General features: G+C 43.0%; 1 protein-coding gene across 1 annotated transcript in view; it reads right to left on the bottom strand.

Moving 5' to 3' along the window:
• The window catches only part of PPAT (phosphoribosyl pyrophosphate amidotransferase), a 374,190-nt gene that overhangs the window by 8,025 nt on the left and 349,896 nt on the right, over positions 1-16,269 (bottom strand). Inside the window, exon 10 of the mRNA XM_085642045.1 lies at positions 7,836-7,956. Within this exon, the coding sequence (XP_085498171.1) occupies positions 7,836-7,956 (121 nt within the window). The remainder of the gene's footprint in view (positions 1-7,835; positions 7,957-16,269) is intronic.

The raw sequence follows: 16,269 nt of genomic DNA, 5'->3' as shown, positions 1-16,269 counted from the left end.
TTGTGTTTCTGCCATCTTCACTGTTGCCTGCTTTTCTATTCTGCTTGAGTCATCAACCTTAGTCAACTCCTTCTGCACTGAGCCAGAACAATGTATGAGCTCAGAAAGGCCTGTAGCTGCTAGAATGCACCTGTTTGAGAATGTAACTGTCTATCATATCTCATTGCTGTAAGCAGTTCTGTTCCCCTCCCACTTTGCTGACTAAGTGATATTCATCTGCCCATGTTAGTCGATAGCTATTCCTGTATAGGCCTGTACCTTCTTTTTGTAACTACATACTTACTCTGCAACAAACTGTGTATAAAAGGCCCATGGTTTCTGTATTCCATGTACTACCTCCTACAGCGCCGGAGGGTGTTGTACTGATGTAGTCCCACTCATGAGTGATTAATAAACTTGTTATTTTGAATTCCAGCTTCAGTGTCAATCTCTTCTTTGTTAGTCTAAGGACCCGTGGACAAACTTAAGAGTGAACCCTGCACCGGTGTGCCCCTGAAAAGGCACATTTCCACACCCTTTTCTGTTGACGGTCGGCTTCTTCTTATTCTTGCAGTGGGACTTACCCGACTGACCCAATGACTGAGTGTGACGAAGATCTTGGGCTCCGCAATTGATCCCATGACCTTCTTCTCGACCGGGATCGAGATAACGGGCAGGACGCGCTCTAGTAGTTTGGGTGCTTGACACGTAAAAAGGTGCGCTGCGCGGATGCACCGCTGGCGCACCCAAGGCAAGCCAGTCTGCGCCAGTCAGCGTCCCGGAAGCGGCCATCACCAGCCACGCTGCCTGTTTCCAGACGGAGACAACAGACGGTCGCCAGTTTTACAGCCACCTGATTTGTTAGCTATAGACCACCACCCGGGCGAATGTGAATGACACTGGGCGATTTTAGACAATCTGAACAGGAGGTGTGAGAATTGCAACTTTAGTTTCTGTACTGAGCTGGCAGATCGTATTCCTCCGGCAGTTCCCCCTACAATTACTCCGAAAGGGGACTGCATACGGGTGGCGTTAATCAACTCCCAATCGTTAGTCAAGCATGCCCCGCATATATTTGAGCTCCTCTCTGATGAGCAGTTCGATATATTATTTGTGACAGAGACGTGGCTTAATGAGTTTTCTGCCCCAGCTATCGAGTTAGCCATTCCTGGGGGGTATAAAATAGTGAGGGATGACCGCAAAAGGGGGGGGGGGGGGGGAAAGAGGTGGAGGTATAGCGGTGGTGTTCAGGGACACGTGGGTCTTCACCCGTGAAGACACTGTAGGTATTGGTGACAGGGAGGCACTTTACTTTTCTATTACTATATCCCCACACTTCAACTTTAAGCTGGGTGGTACACTGGTGTATAGACCCCCCCCGACCCCAGGGGAGCCTTTTTGAAAGCCCTAGATGAGGTAATTGTCCCTAGGGCTTTACGCTTTTTGAACTTCCTGCTTCTTGGAAATTTTAATATCCATTTGGATTGTGTGGAGGCTAGTGACACCAGGGATTTAAATCATTCGCTCAACCTGAGGCAACTTACCCAATGGATTAGCTCTCCGTCTCACAGTGGGGGGGGGGGGGTCACATTTTTGACCCGGTCGGTTCCAATTTTCCTTTATGTATTACGGAACCCCTTCAAGTATCCTGGTCTGATCATTTTTTGATTCAGTTCTCATGCACCTTTTCGATGCCTCTCTCATCGAAGGGATTTCCCCCAAGGCAGACCTTCGCAAAGAATTGATTCTTCTGCCTTCTGTAGGGTATTGTTAGACACACGCCCTACTGTCGCCAAAAATCTAGACAGTGCGTTAGAGAGCCTCACTAACTGGATCTCCCAGGCAATTGAATCTTTAACCCCGCCCCTTTCGAATAGGCGGGCAAGAAACGCCCCATCAAAACCCTGGTATTCTAGCGAACTTAAGGAACTAAAACAGTTCTGTAAAAAACTGGAATGCAGTTAGAGGCAGGCATATTGCCCCTTGGCTAAAACAGCACCTAGGAAGGCTCAGAGAGAATACTATGCTGCTATTAGGAAGGCTAAAAGTAGCTTCTATGCGGAACGCATTGCTATGTCCAAAAACAAGTCTATGGAAATGTTTGCCATCGTCCAGAATTTTTTTTTTTTGACTCCCAGCGCTGAGCGTATTGCCCTTTCTGCCTCCGGGGAATGGTGTGAGAAGTTGTCATGTTTATTTATTGATAAGATCCAGGCGATCCAGGACAGCTTAGGGACCAGCTCCCCCAGGCAGGTTGGGTCCGACATCCCAAATACCTTAGTTTCCACCCAGTCAGCTTCCCCACTGATGGGGTTCTCTCCCATTGCTCCACTTGACTCACTGTCCATCCTCAAATCGCTTAAGTCGGGCTCTCCTACCAACCCGTGTCTGGCTAGGCTGCTTGCGGGGGCTGAGAAGGTGGTTAATCCTGAGGTGAATACCATTAAACATATCTCTCCAGACTGCCACAGTTCCACCGGAATGGAAGAAGGCTAAATTACTACCGCTATTAAAAAAGTCCTCTCTAGATCCTGCTATGCCTGCCAGCTATCGACTTATCTCTCTCCTCCCGGCCGTGGTAAAGGTGTGCGAGAAAGCAGTCTTTAAACAGTTAGCCACCTTTGTTGAGACATCTGGCGCCCTCCATCCTGCTCAATCAGGAGTCAGGGCAACTTATAGCACAGAGACTGCCCTCGTCGAAATGTCAGAGGCAATAAGGGAATGCTTGGATGCAGGCGACAGAGCGGCTCGGATTTTATTGGACCTCTCTGCTGACTTTTATACGGTGCCCCACCATCAACTGCTTGCTAGTCTCTCAAGAATTGGTGTATCTGGACGGGCTTGGGACTGGCTGAAATCTTGTTTTAGAGGACAGAACCCAGCAGGTCTGGCAGCTTTCTTTTTTTTGGGCCCCCAGAAGGGTGACCATGGGCGGCGTTCCGCAGGGCTCTACTCTGAGCCCCCTACTTTTTAATATTTACGTTAATCCCTTGATCTACTTAGCAGAGGAGCTGGGAGGCAAGATCATAGCCTATGCTGATGATAATCGGCTCCTCTTTACTTGGAAGGAAAAGGATTCGCCCCCGGACAAAGCAAAAAACGGTCTTTCTGCCGTTTTTAAATGGCTTGCACTGGCGCAGCTGAAGTGCAACGAGGACAGGTACTTCTGTATGGATCCTTTCCCCCGCATTTTAGGGAGGCTCTATGGCCCACTGAGTACCCTCGCCCAATTCTGTTGGCAACCCTGTTAAGAACTTGGGGTTCTGGTTCAGTGAAGACCTCAGGTTCTCCATGCAGATAAAAAAAAATGTGCGGTAATGTGCTTTGGCATGTTGAAATTGCTTAGAAAGTTTCTTCCTTTGCTACCTAGGTCAGCCAAGCAAATGGTGACTCGTGCTCTTATCTGTTACGCATTGATAATGCCAATGCGTGTGTAAATTGGCCTGCCTGGATACCAGCTAAAAAAATTGCAAATACAGAATGCGGCAGCTAGGATTCTGCTTGGTATTCCAGGAAGATCAAGTATGAAACAATTACAGGATCTTCACTGGCTTCCCATGGCCCGCCGTGTCCAGTTTAAAGCCTTCACTCTGGTGCATGAACAGATCAGGCCGCTTTACCTTAGGAGACGCTTCGCCTTTTATGTTCCTCGAAGACGTCTGCGTTCCGCTGTGCAGTGTCTGGCAGTGGTCCCCCGCGTCAGCCTGACTCGAATGGGGGGCAGCTCCCTATCCTTCAAGGCAGCAGAAGCCTGGAATTCCCTTCCTTTGGAACTGCGTAACATTCAAGACACTAGGCTGTTCAAGAAGCAGCTTAAGACCCTACTTTTTAACCAACCCTAGTTACGCACAGTTGTACTGCTCTTGATAATGGCTTTCTGCGCCGGGACACTCCTGAGTATCCGTGTGCGTTATAAATGCATTATATCATAACATTTTCGTGGACTCACACCTCGAGCCGCCAGGAGCTTGAGGGACCGCTCTCTTAAGGCCATCAGATTCATTGTGCGGCAGTCGGCACAGGTCTTCAAGTTATGGTAGCGCTCAAGGCACCTGAGGCAAACCATGTACTGGCTCATCACTGACGGCGATTGGTGACCGGCGCCGCAGGGCTTGAAGCCACCCTTTCTAGAGGACATTCCTGCTACACCAGGAGAAGACTTTCTAAAAAAGACTGACAAAAGACGAAAAAAGGCTAGCCAAAGTGACTAGAGGTAGCTCTCTCTGGATCTGTGCCGATTGGCGTGGAAAGAAAAGAACAGAGGTCAGCGTTCTGGAATGGCACCTATTTAGATAGGTCACTTCTGTGTGGACCACGCCGATAATGTCACGCAGATCCAAACGACACCACCTACCTGCATGCAAGGGTATTGTACCCCAAAAATTTCCAGATCCAGTCGGACTCCTGGGGAAAATTCTAAGGTAAGGAATTTGTGGCTAGAAGTCTATCAGATGCATTGTAGTCATCGTAGAAGTTTTTTGGAGTTCATGAATTGAGCCGTAATGCAATTGAGGCGATGCTCAACTGAAAGTCTAATTATTTTTTTTGTGGGGCGATAGATGTTAAGAGCACAATTGAGTTATACGTACTGTTCTCAATTATTTAAAATACATATGGAGGGTGCTATGGCTTAGCCCAGATGAGTACTTCTCTCACTCCTCATGCTATTGGCTGTTTGTGTATTATTATGCCTTCTAAGTTCTACAATCACTGCAATGCAAGAGGGACTTCTTTACATCTCAATTTACATTGAATCTCAAAGTACATTTTTATGTCATGACTGCATGGTATACAGAAACTTGTAATTTTTTTGTTTTGTTTTTCTCCACTGCAACAGGTTTTGTTTAATGTTCTAGTCTGGTCTTGCATTTTGCCTGTTGGAACGCTCCCCTCAGCAGATAAATAAGCCATGGCAAAGCAAATAGGTCTGGTTTTAATAAGGCAACACAGGCTTCCACAAATGTTGTTTGCATACTTACACACAAAGCCAGATCACTGGCTTTGGCAATGCTTGTTGCTTCCTGTGAGCCCTAGTTTATTGTGAAGCAAAGTGAATGGGAGGACAAAGATCATCTCCTGGGCCCTTATGAAGACTGACAGGGTGTGTTGGAGGATGGGGAGAGTTCCTACACTCCTGTTCCCCACGTGAGGTTCCATCAATCTGGTGGACCCAACTGAGCTGCACAGCTCAGAAAATCCACAGTGTCAGCCCTAAGTTAAAGAAGTACATGCATTAGTGTTGGTGGAAATCCCAACTGGCCAGTAGCCTGAGGTGGGGTCTGACAGTTTCTCTTACTGGGACCGGAAAGACTCCTTAGGAGTCACGTCTAATATATTTGAGCAGAGAAGGGCCTCTATAATGTTTATGAGGTGCTCTTCCTCATATGTGTAAGCCACATCTCTGAATACAGTGAGTGAACCCAGATCTCGGAATAGAGTGAATAAAAATGTATCAGTACTGGATCACAGTCATTAGGGCCCATCTTCAGAAAACAGCACTGTTGTACCCATTAAGGCTAACCTCTTTAGTCCAATCAGCACCTTTTCACTTGGGGAAATCAATTTCTATGTCAAAACCAAAGCTCTGCATTTTAAATGAATACTCTTCCATAGATTTCTATAAGAAAGGGAAAGTGGCACATCAATTATGAAGGTGTGTTTGAAAGAGATCCTCCTTGCAAGAAATATAGTACCTGTGGAATAGGAAGCAGATCACAAGACCATATAAACATAGAGAAAGCAAATGCATGAGAAAGAGCATCTCCAAGGCAACAAACACGATTTGTGATTTTCAGCCTGTTCCATGACTCTGTTAATATTCTTCAATAAACTAGGAATTTTGCACAAGATCCCTTCTTTAGCTTTGAATGGGTCCGAAATATTCTGTATAGATAAGGGGATATTTTGGATCATTTGGAAAATGTAAATCATTTAAATCTCCCAAAGGGGGTCTATGATGCATAGCATTAGATGCAAAATAACATTGAACTCTTGGGCATATAGGCTAAAAAAAATGTTTTTTAAAAATGTCAAATTACCTCACATGATTGGAACATTTTGACAAAATACCCTGAGTATTTGGATTGAAGCCCAATGGAGTGAGTAAAAAAGGAGTCTGACTCTAAGAGGAAAGTAATCAATCTTAGAGATCATATGTTATCTGCAGAGGTTTTTGCCAGCTGGGAGCCCTTCACACATAAGAAGTTACTGTGGGAAGCTGCTTGGATTTTGCCTCCCAGAAAGAGAAGGAGTATTTATCTCAGCGATTCTCATTCCAAATGACAGTGTCTTCCTTGGGAAGCCTGCATATATACCCTTATCTCGATCACTTTTCGGATCCCTCACTTCAAATGGAAATTTGAAAAATTAAAAAAGGCCGTAATACTCGCACAGCCATTACGTTTCTGGTTGAAAAAATAAGGGAAAATAAGAGATTGTATATGCACTTTCCAAAGGAAATGTACTATTACTCGTGTATTAATTGATGGTCCTTTTTTTTTTACCCAAGCGACGAACATTTTTAATACCTTTATTTTTAAAATATGGTGCAATGTCTCACCCTGTTGTAACTGATTATCTTAGGAGTATACACTTTCTTGATGTAATTGTTGGTGTGGAACTTTTTATACAGTTTTTGAGAAAGTTGGACTGTCATGAATTGCGATTTTAATAGACGTTTTATACTGTGCTGTTGACTTGGGTATTTTAGAATGTTTTACGCCTCAAGGACAATTATGGATTAATTGTAACAAAAGGTTATAGGATTATTCTACTGTAGATTATCAGAAATGAGGCAGTGACTTGTATTTGTTTGAAGGATAAATGTCATAATAAACTTAACATTTTTAACCTAAAACCTAACCTAGGAGTTTGAAACTAATAAAAGGGTTCTACAAGATGATATTCTTTTCTATCAGGAGTCTTATTTGTTTGCAACAACTGCCACACGTTTCGCATGTCATGGCGGTTTCAAGGCTGCATTTACAGAAAGTGACAAGTACAACTGGTAAAAGTTAGTGACTTTTAGACAAAAGGGTCAGTATTTTTAACATGAGGCGTTAGTCTTAGGTGGCTCTTGGTAAGTAGTTGATATAACAATCGCTTATCACGGTACACGCTTATAATTGGAGTAGCATTCCTGATCTGTCAGTCACCATGGAGCCAAGATAAGTGGTGCTCTCTACAAGAGCTTATGCTAAGCAGATAAGTTATGGAAATTTTTCCTCACTTCAGCCTACAATGACAAGGCTGGTGGGAGACCAGTTGAGGATGAAAGACTGTATTCGACAAGGCTCAACGGTATGTACACTGCTTGCCAGTAAACATAGTAAATGGCAATTTCATGCAGGTTTTACACAACATGTAAGACAATATAAAGAGTAAAGTTGTCTCCTCAGCCCTTTTCAATTCTCTGTAAATTTTGCAACCATTGTCAAATAAAAATAACAGGCACATTTGCATTTGGGATATTTTTAGGTGTTGACATTTCACTATTTTATCCCCATATCCATGTCCCTTACATGTGACAACCCTGAAAGAAAGGTATTGATAACGTTTTCAGGTAAAATGTGCTTTTAGGCATTAATCCTTCTACAGTGTTATAGAGTCCATGAAGGGCATAGGTAAGTCATTGAAAAGCACATCTCCAATACCACAAAATATAAATGATCTAACCACCACCCCAATGAACGTTATGCAGCATGAATGACCACACATTATGCAAACATGCAATGATATAAAAATGGCACATTTTAAAAGCTGGGATTTTAACAACATGTGCATAAAACTTTACCAGTGTTACATTTTATCAATAGAATTTACCTTCAAGCAAAGAAATAAAACCCTATTCCGTTTACCTATATAACCAGCCAAGTCCGCGAATTCAGGCTTATTGGCAATCAGCTCTTCTTTAGTTGGAATGTTTATACCCATGTAACAAGGAAACCGTATTGGTGGCGAAGCAACGCGGATGTGCACCTGAAGCAAAAAAAGATGCATAGCAATAAATATCAATAAGTATGGTCACACAAGTCACATAACTGAAGTCACAACAACCCTTGGAGATTTGCCAAAACCAACCTATAAACAAAGCTACACTTTTTAAGGTGTGTAATACAGGTAGAGGGTGATGTGGGGAAACTTCATCTGAAAGCAAGATACTCTTCACTACATGTAAACTAATCATCTTACACATAGAACATGGAATGGTAATCCTGGCAAGATAAAAGTACAAATTTCAGGGCAAATTGGATCGGCACCACGAGAAGGATTTGCAAGGTTATAAGCAAAAACGTAAAACCTCTAAAAATATCGTCATCTAAAGAAGTCATGTGCCGTTTTCTTTTCAGCAAGTCAAAACTAGGAATGTTAAGAAAACATCCTTACTTAACCTTCCCTCAACCACATTTAACAGCAGGTCACGTGCCTTCTCGCACATCCTGGCCTGTAGAAGCATGGAGATCTTAACAGGAAGCAGTGTCTGAGGCTGCTGTTGAAGGCCGAGTGATCTGCTCAGTTGATGTGTCCAACCTAAAGGCCCTGTTGCACTTCCAGCAGAATATTGCAATCAAATCAGAGGCAGAAAAGGTTTCCTCTTCGAATAAGAAAAGAAGAACATCGGAAAATGGCAAGTCTAGTCAAGGAACTAACAGAATAATTGCTATTGATGTGGCAGGTTCATTTTGGCTTGCAACCCAAGAGTCCAACAAAAGTCAAAAGGGATAAAGTTCCAATAGTGTTATTAGCAAGAACAATAGGATAAACATGTTTAGCTAAAGACAATATCTGGAGCAGAATGCCAATATAGATGCATAATATTTTAGATGCCTAAAGTATTAATAGCACAGAGGAATTACTGCGACAAAATATCCAAAAGGCCTAGAAGTAACTGCCAGTGACAGCAAATTATTCAAGACAATGGCAGATAGGCTGGTCCTATATAGTGGTAGTCTTGCACGCCCTCTGCTTCAAGGATCACTAACTAGAGAAACAAATCAACAGTTCTGGTCACTGTGTGGGCTGAGGACTTTTCAGACACCGTCTGATGCACATTTACATGTCTTGTGTCCTCAGGGATATAAAAAGATATTTCAATCAGCCTGGCCTGCAGGGCTTGCAAGAGACGGGAAGATACCTGGATCCTACCAGAATAATGCATTTATTAGCATTTCTTTTTATCTGCACTGTTCCAGCTACAGGAACAGTGGAGTACTTCACAGGTAACAAACAAGAAATACATTAACAGGCATTAGCTATCTGGTTCTGAGAATCTGGAAAGTTGAAGAAAAGTGCGGGGGTGCTAGGCAGGAGAAGGCTTAATTTAGTGTTGTAAATATTTTGGCTTTCTGGGTTTCAAGCAATAAACATGATTTTTTTAATGGCCAAACTTAATAGTGCCGCCGTCACCAGACAATTATGTGAGAACCACCAGGAGAGGGGCTTTTGTTCTGCCCACATGTTGGACGCCAGAAGTACATGTTTTAATTAAACAGAAGCTGTGCGCTTCCAGACAAATGTGTTTGCCCGTCACTGAGCTGTGAACATTTTATATATCCAACTGCCTGAGCTTGAACTTTAAGGCGCACCCACATGCCATTGTAATTATATTAAAGTGCATTGGATAACTAGATAATTTATGGTGTTTTTCTCTGGCAGCATCACAGATGGGAAGAGGTGGTCATTAACAAACATGGATTTTTCAGACTGGCTTGACTGCATTCATAAGCCAGACGTATTGGCATTGTCCATGCTTCGCAAGGAGGGTAGTCCTGAGTGGATGTCTTTGCATTACATGCACTGTATTTTTAAGTTAATACTAGCTTCACGAGATAACCCATTAAGACGTTTCTGAATGGGTGTAATTAGATTATATTTATACCACTTTGACCAATTGAGTGTGTGAAATATGGCCTTTCAGAGGTGCTAATGATGTGATGAGTCTAGAGGTATGTGTCAGTACACTTAATAGTAAAGTCTAGGGATTTAGCATAGTCGATGAATGAAGGCAAGATGCTTACACGCAAAAGGCTACTTAGGACAGGTGGTGAAGAATATTTGGAAAACTTAAGGTGATTTTAGCATGGCTCAGTTCCAGAGAAAAGAAATACATCAAGTTTATAAAATACTCCTGGAATGTTTTTAAGATTGCAATGTTTTGATGGACAGGACACTGTCGGGTAGAAATAGATGTTATTTGTATACTCCTAGTGTGCCAATTCCCACCAACATTGACCCCAGTGGCACAAGGAAATGAAAACAAAGTCCTGTAGAACCTCCTGGAGTCTGTTTCAAAATAGCATGACTTTTATTGTTGGTACTGAAATTTGTGCTTCTGTAGCATCTTAGCTCCTTTTGACAGACCACGAAATTACTTTTTAAACTTTTCCATTACAGTCAGAAGCCTGATTTGGAGGGCAAGAGCGACTGGCAGTACCAAAGGGCTTCCATAGACCCTTGGCTGGTACAGTAGGATAACTAGTCATTGATTGGAAGTTGCTACAGGGTACACTGGCCAACAGGGGAACCGAAACCGGACCTGGCAAAGAGCTGCAGGAGCAGGAGGTAGCAACAACTGTGCTTAGGCTGCAATCAGCCTCTCGACCTCAGAGCCACTTTGTCTAGGTAGAAATGGATAATGCAACAAAAAGACACAGATGTCTGGCTATTTAGAGTGAAAACAGCCTCACGTGCCTCAGCATTACAACTTTCATTGCTACAAGCACATGTGGCAGCGATGGTAACCATGAAGTGAGACTTTAAACAGTGAAATAATATGGGTCCCCTAGTTTTCCCACATAATGAATATTTTGCTTGCTTCTCAGAGCAGTTTAACATTTTATTGAAGACAAGAATGCAGATGCTAATAGATCCTGGCTCTCTCAATTTTTGGTGGCATTTGAGTGTTAACACCACCATGATCATGAAGAAAGTAATGTTATTCTACTAAACTTGGCAGTGAAATATTGGACTGATCCATTTGCTAAAACCTGAAAACCTACAAAGTGCGGCCAACCAATGTTAATTGAGTGTTGTCTGCCTGGGAGACCAGGAGGTTCGATAAGGAGGTGTTCCCTGAAAGAACTGAATAAAAGGCACAATTAATATTTTTCTAATTATCTCACATACAAATTAAGGATAATAAAGATCATTACTCTTTTCTTCTTCTGGGCTTTCCAAGATGTGTGTATTATCAGGTCTAATGGCCACAAGTTTGTTTCGTCCGCTTTTGCTAATTGGAATTACTATTAGTCCAAATACTTAATCTCATCATGAATAGGTGAAGGAGAAACAGGTAACCCTATTGGTACCATATAGCACAAACTGAAATGTCATTTATATATTTTTTTTAAGATACAATAAAACTAAAGCTGCAGTTCCCCAGTTATTCCACCCACACATCCGAGAGTCTCCGGCAGGCGAGCATATATTGCCGAGAATATGCTCTTAGCAAAAATAAATGTTCTAAATCACAATCTTATCTCTCTGTTTGCTGCCCAAAGCACACAGACCTCGTTTTTGCTGACCTTGTATGTCAACAAATTTGCTGGAACACTTGGAAAACAGCACACATTCTACTCGGGAGCGCAGTGAGCCTGACCAAAGTCAATATTAATTTAACAAGGAAGAAAAACGTCTGAGGGTCCATAATTTATTTTGACATGATTTACAATACCTGACCTTTTCAGTTCAATACATTTAAAACAACCCATTTTGTTTTTAAAAAAACATACTTTAATTTACTGATATAATCAATATTTTAAGCTATTTTTACTATTGGTGCTTCGGCAATTCGTACCATACGCTAAGAAGTGAGATCAATGAGAAAAAAATAAAAGCATTGGCATAGGCAAGAGGTCTCACATTTGGGACCTTATAAGTATTTAACTATGCAGCATATTATCCTGGATGCTACCACATCTACTGTGTTGTAACATTTAGACAGCACTTCATTCCCGTGACAAGGTTATAAAGCACTCATTGAGAGTTCTCCGTTTGATTGACACTATTTATTTGACGTTCTATATATCGAAGACAATTTTATGTTGATGTAAAAACGTAATACGTGCGACGTGCGACTAAAATAGGATAAAATCACAGTGCAAGATCACATTAACATAACTGTATCAAGCAAAAGGGTGGGTAACAGGACTGGTAAAAAAATAAAAAAGCGTTATAGATACACTCTGACAGTGACTGAATATCAGAGCCAGCCAGTGCTTAATTTGTAAAATATAAAGTGCGAGGGCTCTGACCAAGAGGCCACTGTAGCTTGCACCACCCATAGCCCCTGTCATTGCTGCCAAAACTACTACTAACCATCTCTGTCGCATGTAAATGCGACAGTTCAGATTATTCCAGGTCCCCAAAGCTAAAGGAATGGCTGGTGAGGCAGGTATTAGCAACTTGTTTAATGTATATGGTTTTCCTAAACAACTGCTCATCTCTAAATTACATGAGCAGCGCCACTTTCTGGCAGACTGCCCTAAGTGTGGTGTTGACAATTAGGTGCCGGTGCCAAGCACCGGCTCAAATTAAGCACTGGTGCCATTCCACCAAACCTGGAGTTCAAGGGATCCTGGTAGATTAACATACAGGTGCTTGTGATGCCTTTGCCCAATCAGTCAGTGGTTCGGGTATTTTTTTTTAAGGATTGACACAATTTTGCACATATACATGTTGTGAGTATGCACATAAGAAACACTCAGTCTCTAAGTTCATGGCAGTCAGCTGCCCAGGGCAACTTTCTATTTGCCCCTGGACAAAGATTCCCCATCCCGGCCTGGGACGCCGATGAAATGGAGCATCAGTTTCATAATCCATTCAATAGAGTTCACCACAAAAGCTTTCCAGGGGCCCCAGAACTGCGGTGAAAGGAGGCATTCCCTTGATTTGGTCATGGAAATTACAGAAGCAAGTGTGAGACGTTTCTAAGCCACTCTTCTTTTCAGCTGTAACTATTTCTAATAAATATTTGGTAGTGCTGAAAGTACTGACAGGGCACGCATTATTTCCCATGTAAAAATCATTCACTCTTCGTCTTCCCTTCATTTGATTGCAAAATGGTGTGCAATCAGTGGCATCATCAGGTATGTAGCTGCAGAAAACGGACTCAACAAGAGCACAGCACACAACTGTTTGCTTCAAGCACCCTTTAACCCAGAGGAGCTTAGGAAAGAGCTGGCACTGTTGTGCTTTTTTTGACATGCACACTTCACTCGATAAAAAAAAGAATGTGAACTTTTGTATTGTGACTGGTGGTCATATAAAGCGCTTCAATACCTTTGGGTTTGGGCGACTACGCGCTATATCAAGATGCAACTAGGCAGCAGCAATATAAAAAGATGGCTGATGCTGCATTGGAAAGCATAATAATTGTGCGTTCCAAAGGAGTGCCGGCTATTTTAAATGCTGATCTCAAGGGAAGTGGACTTGGCGTAAGGGCTAGAGCAGCCGACCTTGCTGCTAGAGCAGTTAAAGAGTATCGGCAGGAGACCTAACACCTCTGTTTCTGGATAAATATATGTGTGTGTAATGCAACAGGTGCTCCTGTAAAGCGCTCTGATACTTTGGGGTAGAGAATGCACTGTTTAAAACATTACTCTTGAAAAAGCATGCAAATTACAAATACGTGAACAGGGGAAAGAAAGCCTTGCTGTAAGGATGAGGGGGGAGGAGGCGGTAGCTCCTGTTGTGAAAACGCATTGGTATGCATTTGGAAAATGAAAATGCCATCAGCTGAGCACGTTTAGATCGAAACACCCAAAAACATAACATCCAATGAGCAGAGACACAAAATAAATAGTAACAGAAATAGACAGAAGGGGAAAACTACATGTAATAGAGCCAGTAGCATTTGGAGGGAACAAAACACCAAAAGGGGGGACAATTAAATGCGACAATGAAAACCGAGGATTTCCAAACGACACACCAAGGAACAAATAAAATACTATGGGCGTGCTCAAAGCCCACAGAATAGATACAGCATGTCTCGAAGAGACAGCACATGCTGTAAAAAGGATCACTTTAATAACCTAGCCTGATTTAATCAGGTCAGCAAAGGACACTCAAGTGAGCTCTGGATTATTTGTTTTTTTTAATTCTAGGCCCAAAATTCATCTAATGAGAGTGAGTAGCAAGAGTATGGCTATCCGCAACTCTCCATGGGGTTTGAGAGATATGCCTGAAAGAAAACTTTGGAAAACAAAGAGTTGAACCTAAGTATTTTACAGCACATTTTCAAATAAACGGTCTAATAATCCACAAAAACTAGCCTGGCAGTTCTGATGGAGCACTTAAGAATTGAATACATTATTTATCTTCGAGAAAAATCTTATTGGCTGGATACTCTACATGCAGATCCCTCACGTCTTTAATAAGATTCAATATCGGACTTGAAATAGCTCTCCTGCATCGATAGGTGGCGCCTCACCTTTGACTTGTTTCCAAGATCCACCTTGGATATGACAGCAAGAAGCATTTCAAAGCACCACCTGGCTGTCTGACATCAGTGCCTCATACTTCTTGCCACGTTTTGTTGGATTTTCCGTGTGTTTCGCTGCGTCCTACCCATCACGCACAACTCCACAAAATGACAGCAAAGGTGGTCTGGAAAAGTCTGAACAACCATTTCCTCCACTTCCCACAAGAAGTGGGAATTAATTACCAAAATGCCTAGTCACCTCAATCCCCTTTCACTCCCTATCTGGAGGGTCCAGAGGAGTGAGTCAGAATTCTTCTTGGAGAATGAGAAGCTGCCACAAGACTTCCTGGGGAGGGAGGAGTCGTCAAGAATTTTGGGTCCCCAGGAGATGGCCAATGGCGCAGGTAACTAGACGGCTAACTGTAAGAGCAGAGATTGGTTTGTCCCATATGACCAAGATTGGATTTGATTAACTCCTCCTTGATGGCAAGGCAGGCTGTAAAATCTGTGAGGAATTTGGCTTTGTTCTCCTTTACAAGTAATTGCAGCCCAAGAGCTACATAGGATCACACAATCCAGCAGAGAATGAGGTAACTGCCTTAGAGAGAAGCCCTCAAGCACAAGCTAGATTCACCTACCGTGAGGTATCAATTCACTGATGTTCTGCAGGGTCAGGTAGTCTTCAAAATCTGGCCAATTGGGAGGAAGAAATGGACCAGCACACTGCCATCATCATCACGGAGATGAGCAATGCTAGGCATTTGAATGGAGACTAGACCCAACCAAACAGCTGCCTAAGTTTACCAAACTATTCACTACTAGGCAAGAGTGTGGAATGATACTGTTCATATCAACTGCCGAGCTTTACCTATAGATCGGACAAGAATGGCCTTAGTCTTTGGAAAGTTTGCTGCAACCTGGAATAGATCCTAAAGCAGTGCAAATGACAGAGGATGGCACTGGAGATAGAAGATCAGCTGGGACGGAAACGCTGACAGAGGTCTGGAGTGGTGTTGACCAGGCATAAAGGTGCTCATGAGGGCCCCCTGGGCTTCTTGAGGCACCAGAGGAAGCCAGAATGGAGTGGAAAGAGCTAGTATCACCTTGGTGAAGCCTCCGACCTGTGTTGTGGCAGCTCCCGGGGCTGGGAACTCCTGAAGAGCAGCAGCCTCCAGGTCCAAAGGCGAAGCTTGGGCCGGACTACAAACCAATGGGATTGCAACTAAGTCAGACATCGAGACCAGGGAGGGGGAAGAAATCTGCTGACTGGAAGATCTACGTCTTGGGTACAAGTGACACTGAAAGGTCAAAGAATCCTTCCTGTGATTTTCTTGTGCTTATTCTTTGAGGACTTCACCTTTCCTTCACAGGCCTCCTGCTTCAAGCCCTTTCTGTTCGAGAGCGAGCCAAAACGTGTTGACAAGAGACCTGGATCTGGAACAGTGCTGCTTCAATGAAAAGCTTCACTTTTCATTCCTTGGTGACCTTGGCATCCATGTTGCCACACATCTCACATGACTTTTAGTCATATTTGGTTTCCAGCAACCAGAGACAGATGTTATGAAGGTGTTAAGTCGAAATCTGTCTGCTGCAGGAATGGTGTCTATTAAATCCGGATATTTTTTGAGGAGACAGCCTTGCCAACACTGCTGAAAAACAATTTTTGTGGAAGAAGTTCTGAGGAGAGCAATTCTGGATCCATGTCAAAGGGTGCGGAAAGGGCTCTGAAAAAAGGAAGTGATGTCAGTTAGTCACGGAGGAGCCTTGTATTGCTCTGTAACATCATATCTGTGGTGGTTCTCAGAGACTGTTAGCGCAAGAGAGTGATTTCAAGTTTCCGAATCCAGTCTGGCAATGGGAAGATATTCTAG

The sequence above is a fragment of the Triturus cristatus genome, chromosome 2_2, assembly GCF_964204655.1.
Source record: "Triturus cristatus chromosome 2_2, aTriCri1.1, whole genome shotgun sequence".
NCBI lineage: Eukaryota > Metazoa > Chordata > Amphibia > Caudata > Salamandridae > Triturus > Triturus cristatus.
The sequence above is the reverse complement of the archived record's forward strand: the minus strand, read 5'-3'. Positions and strand labels throughout refer to the sequence as shown.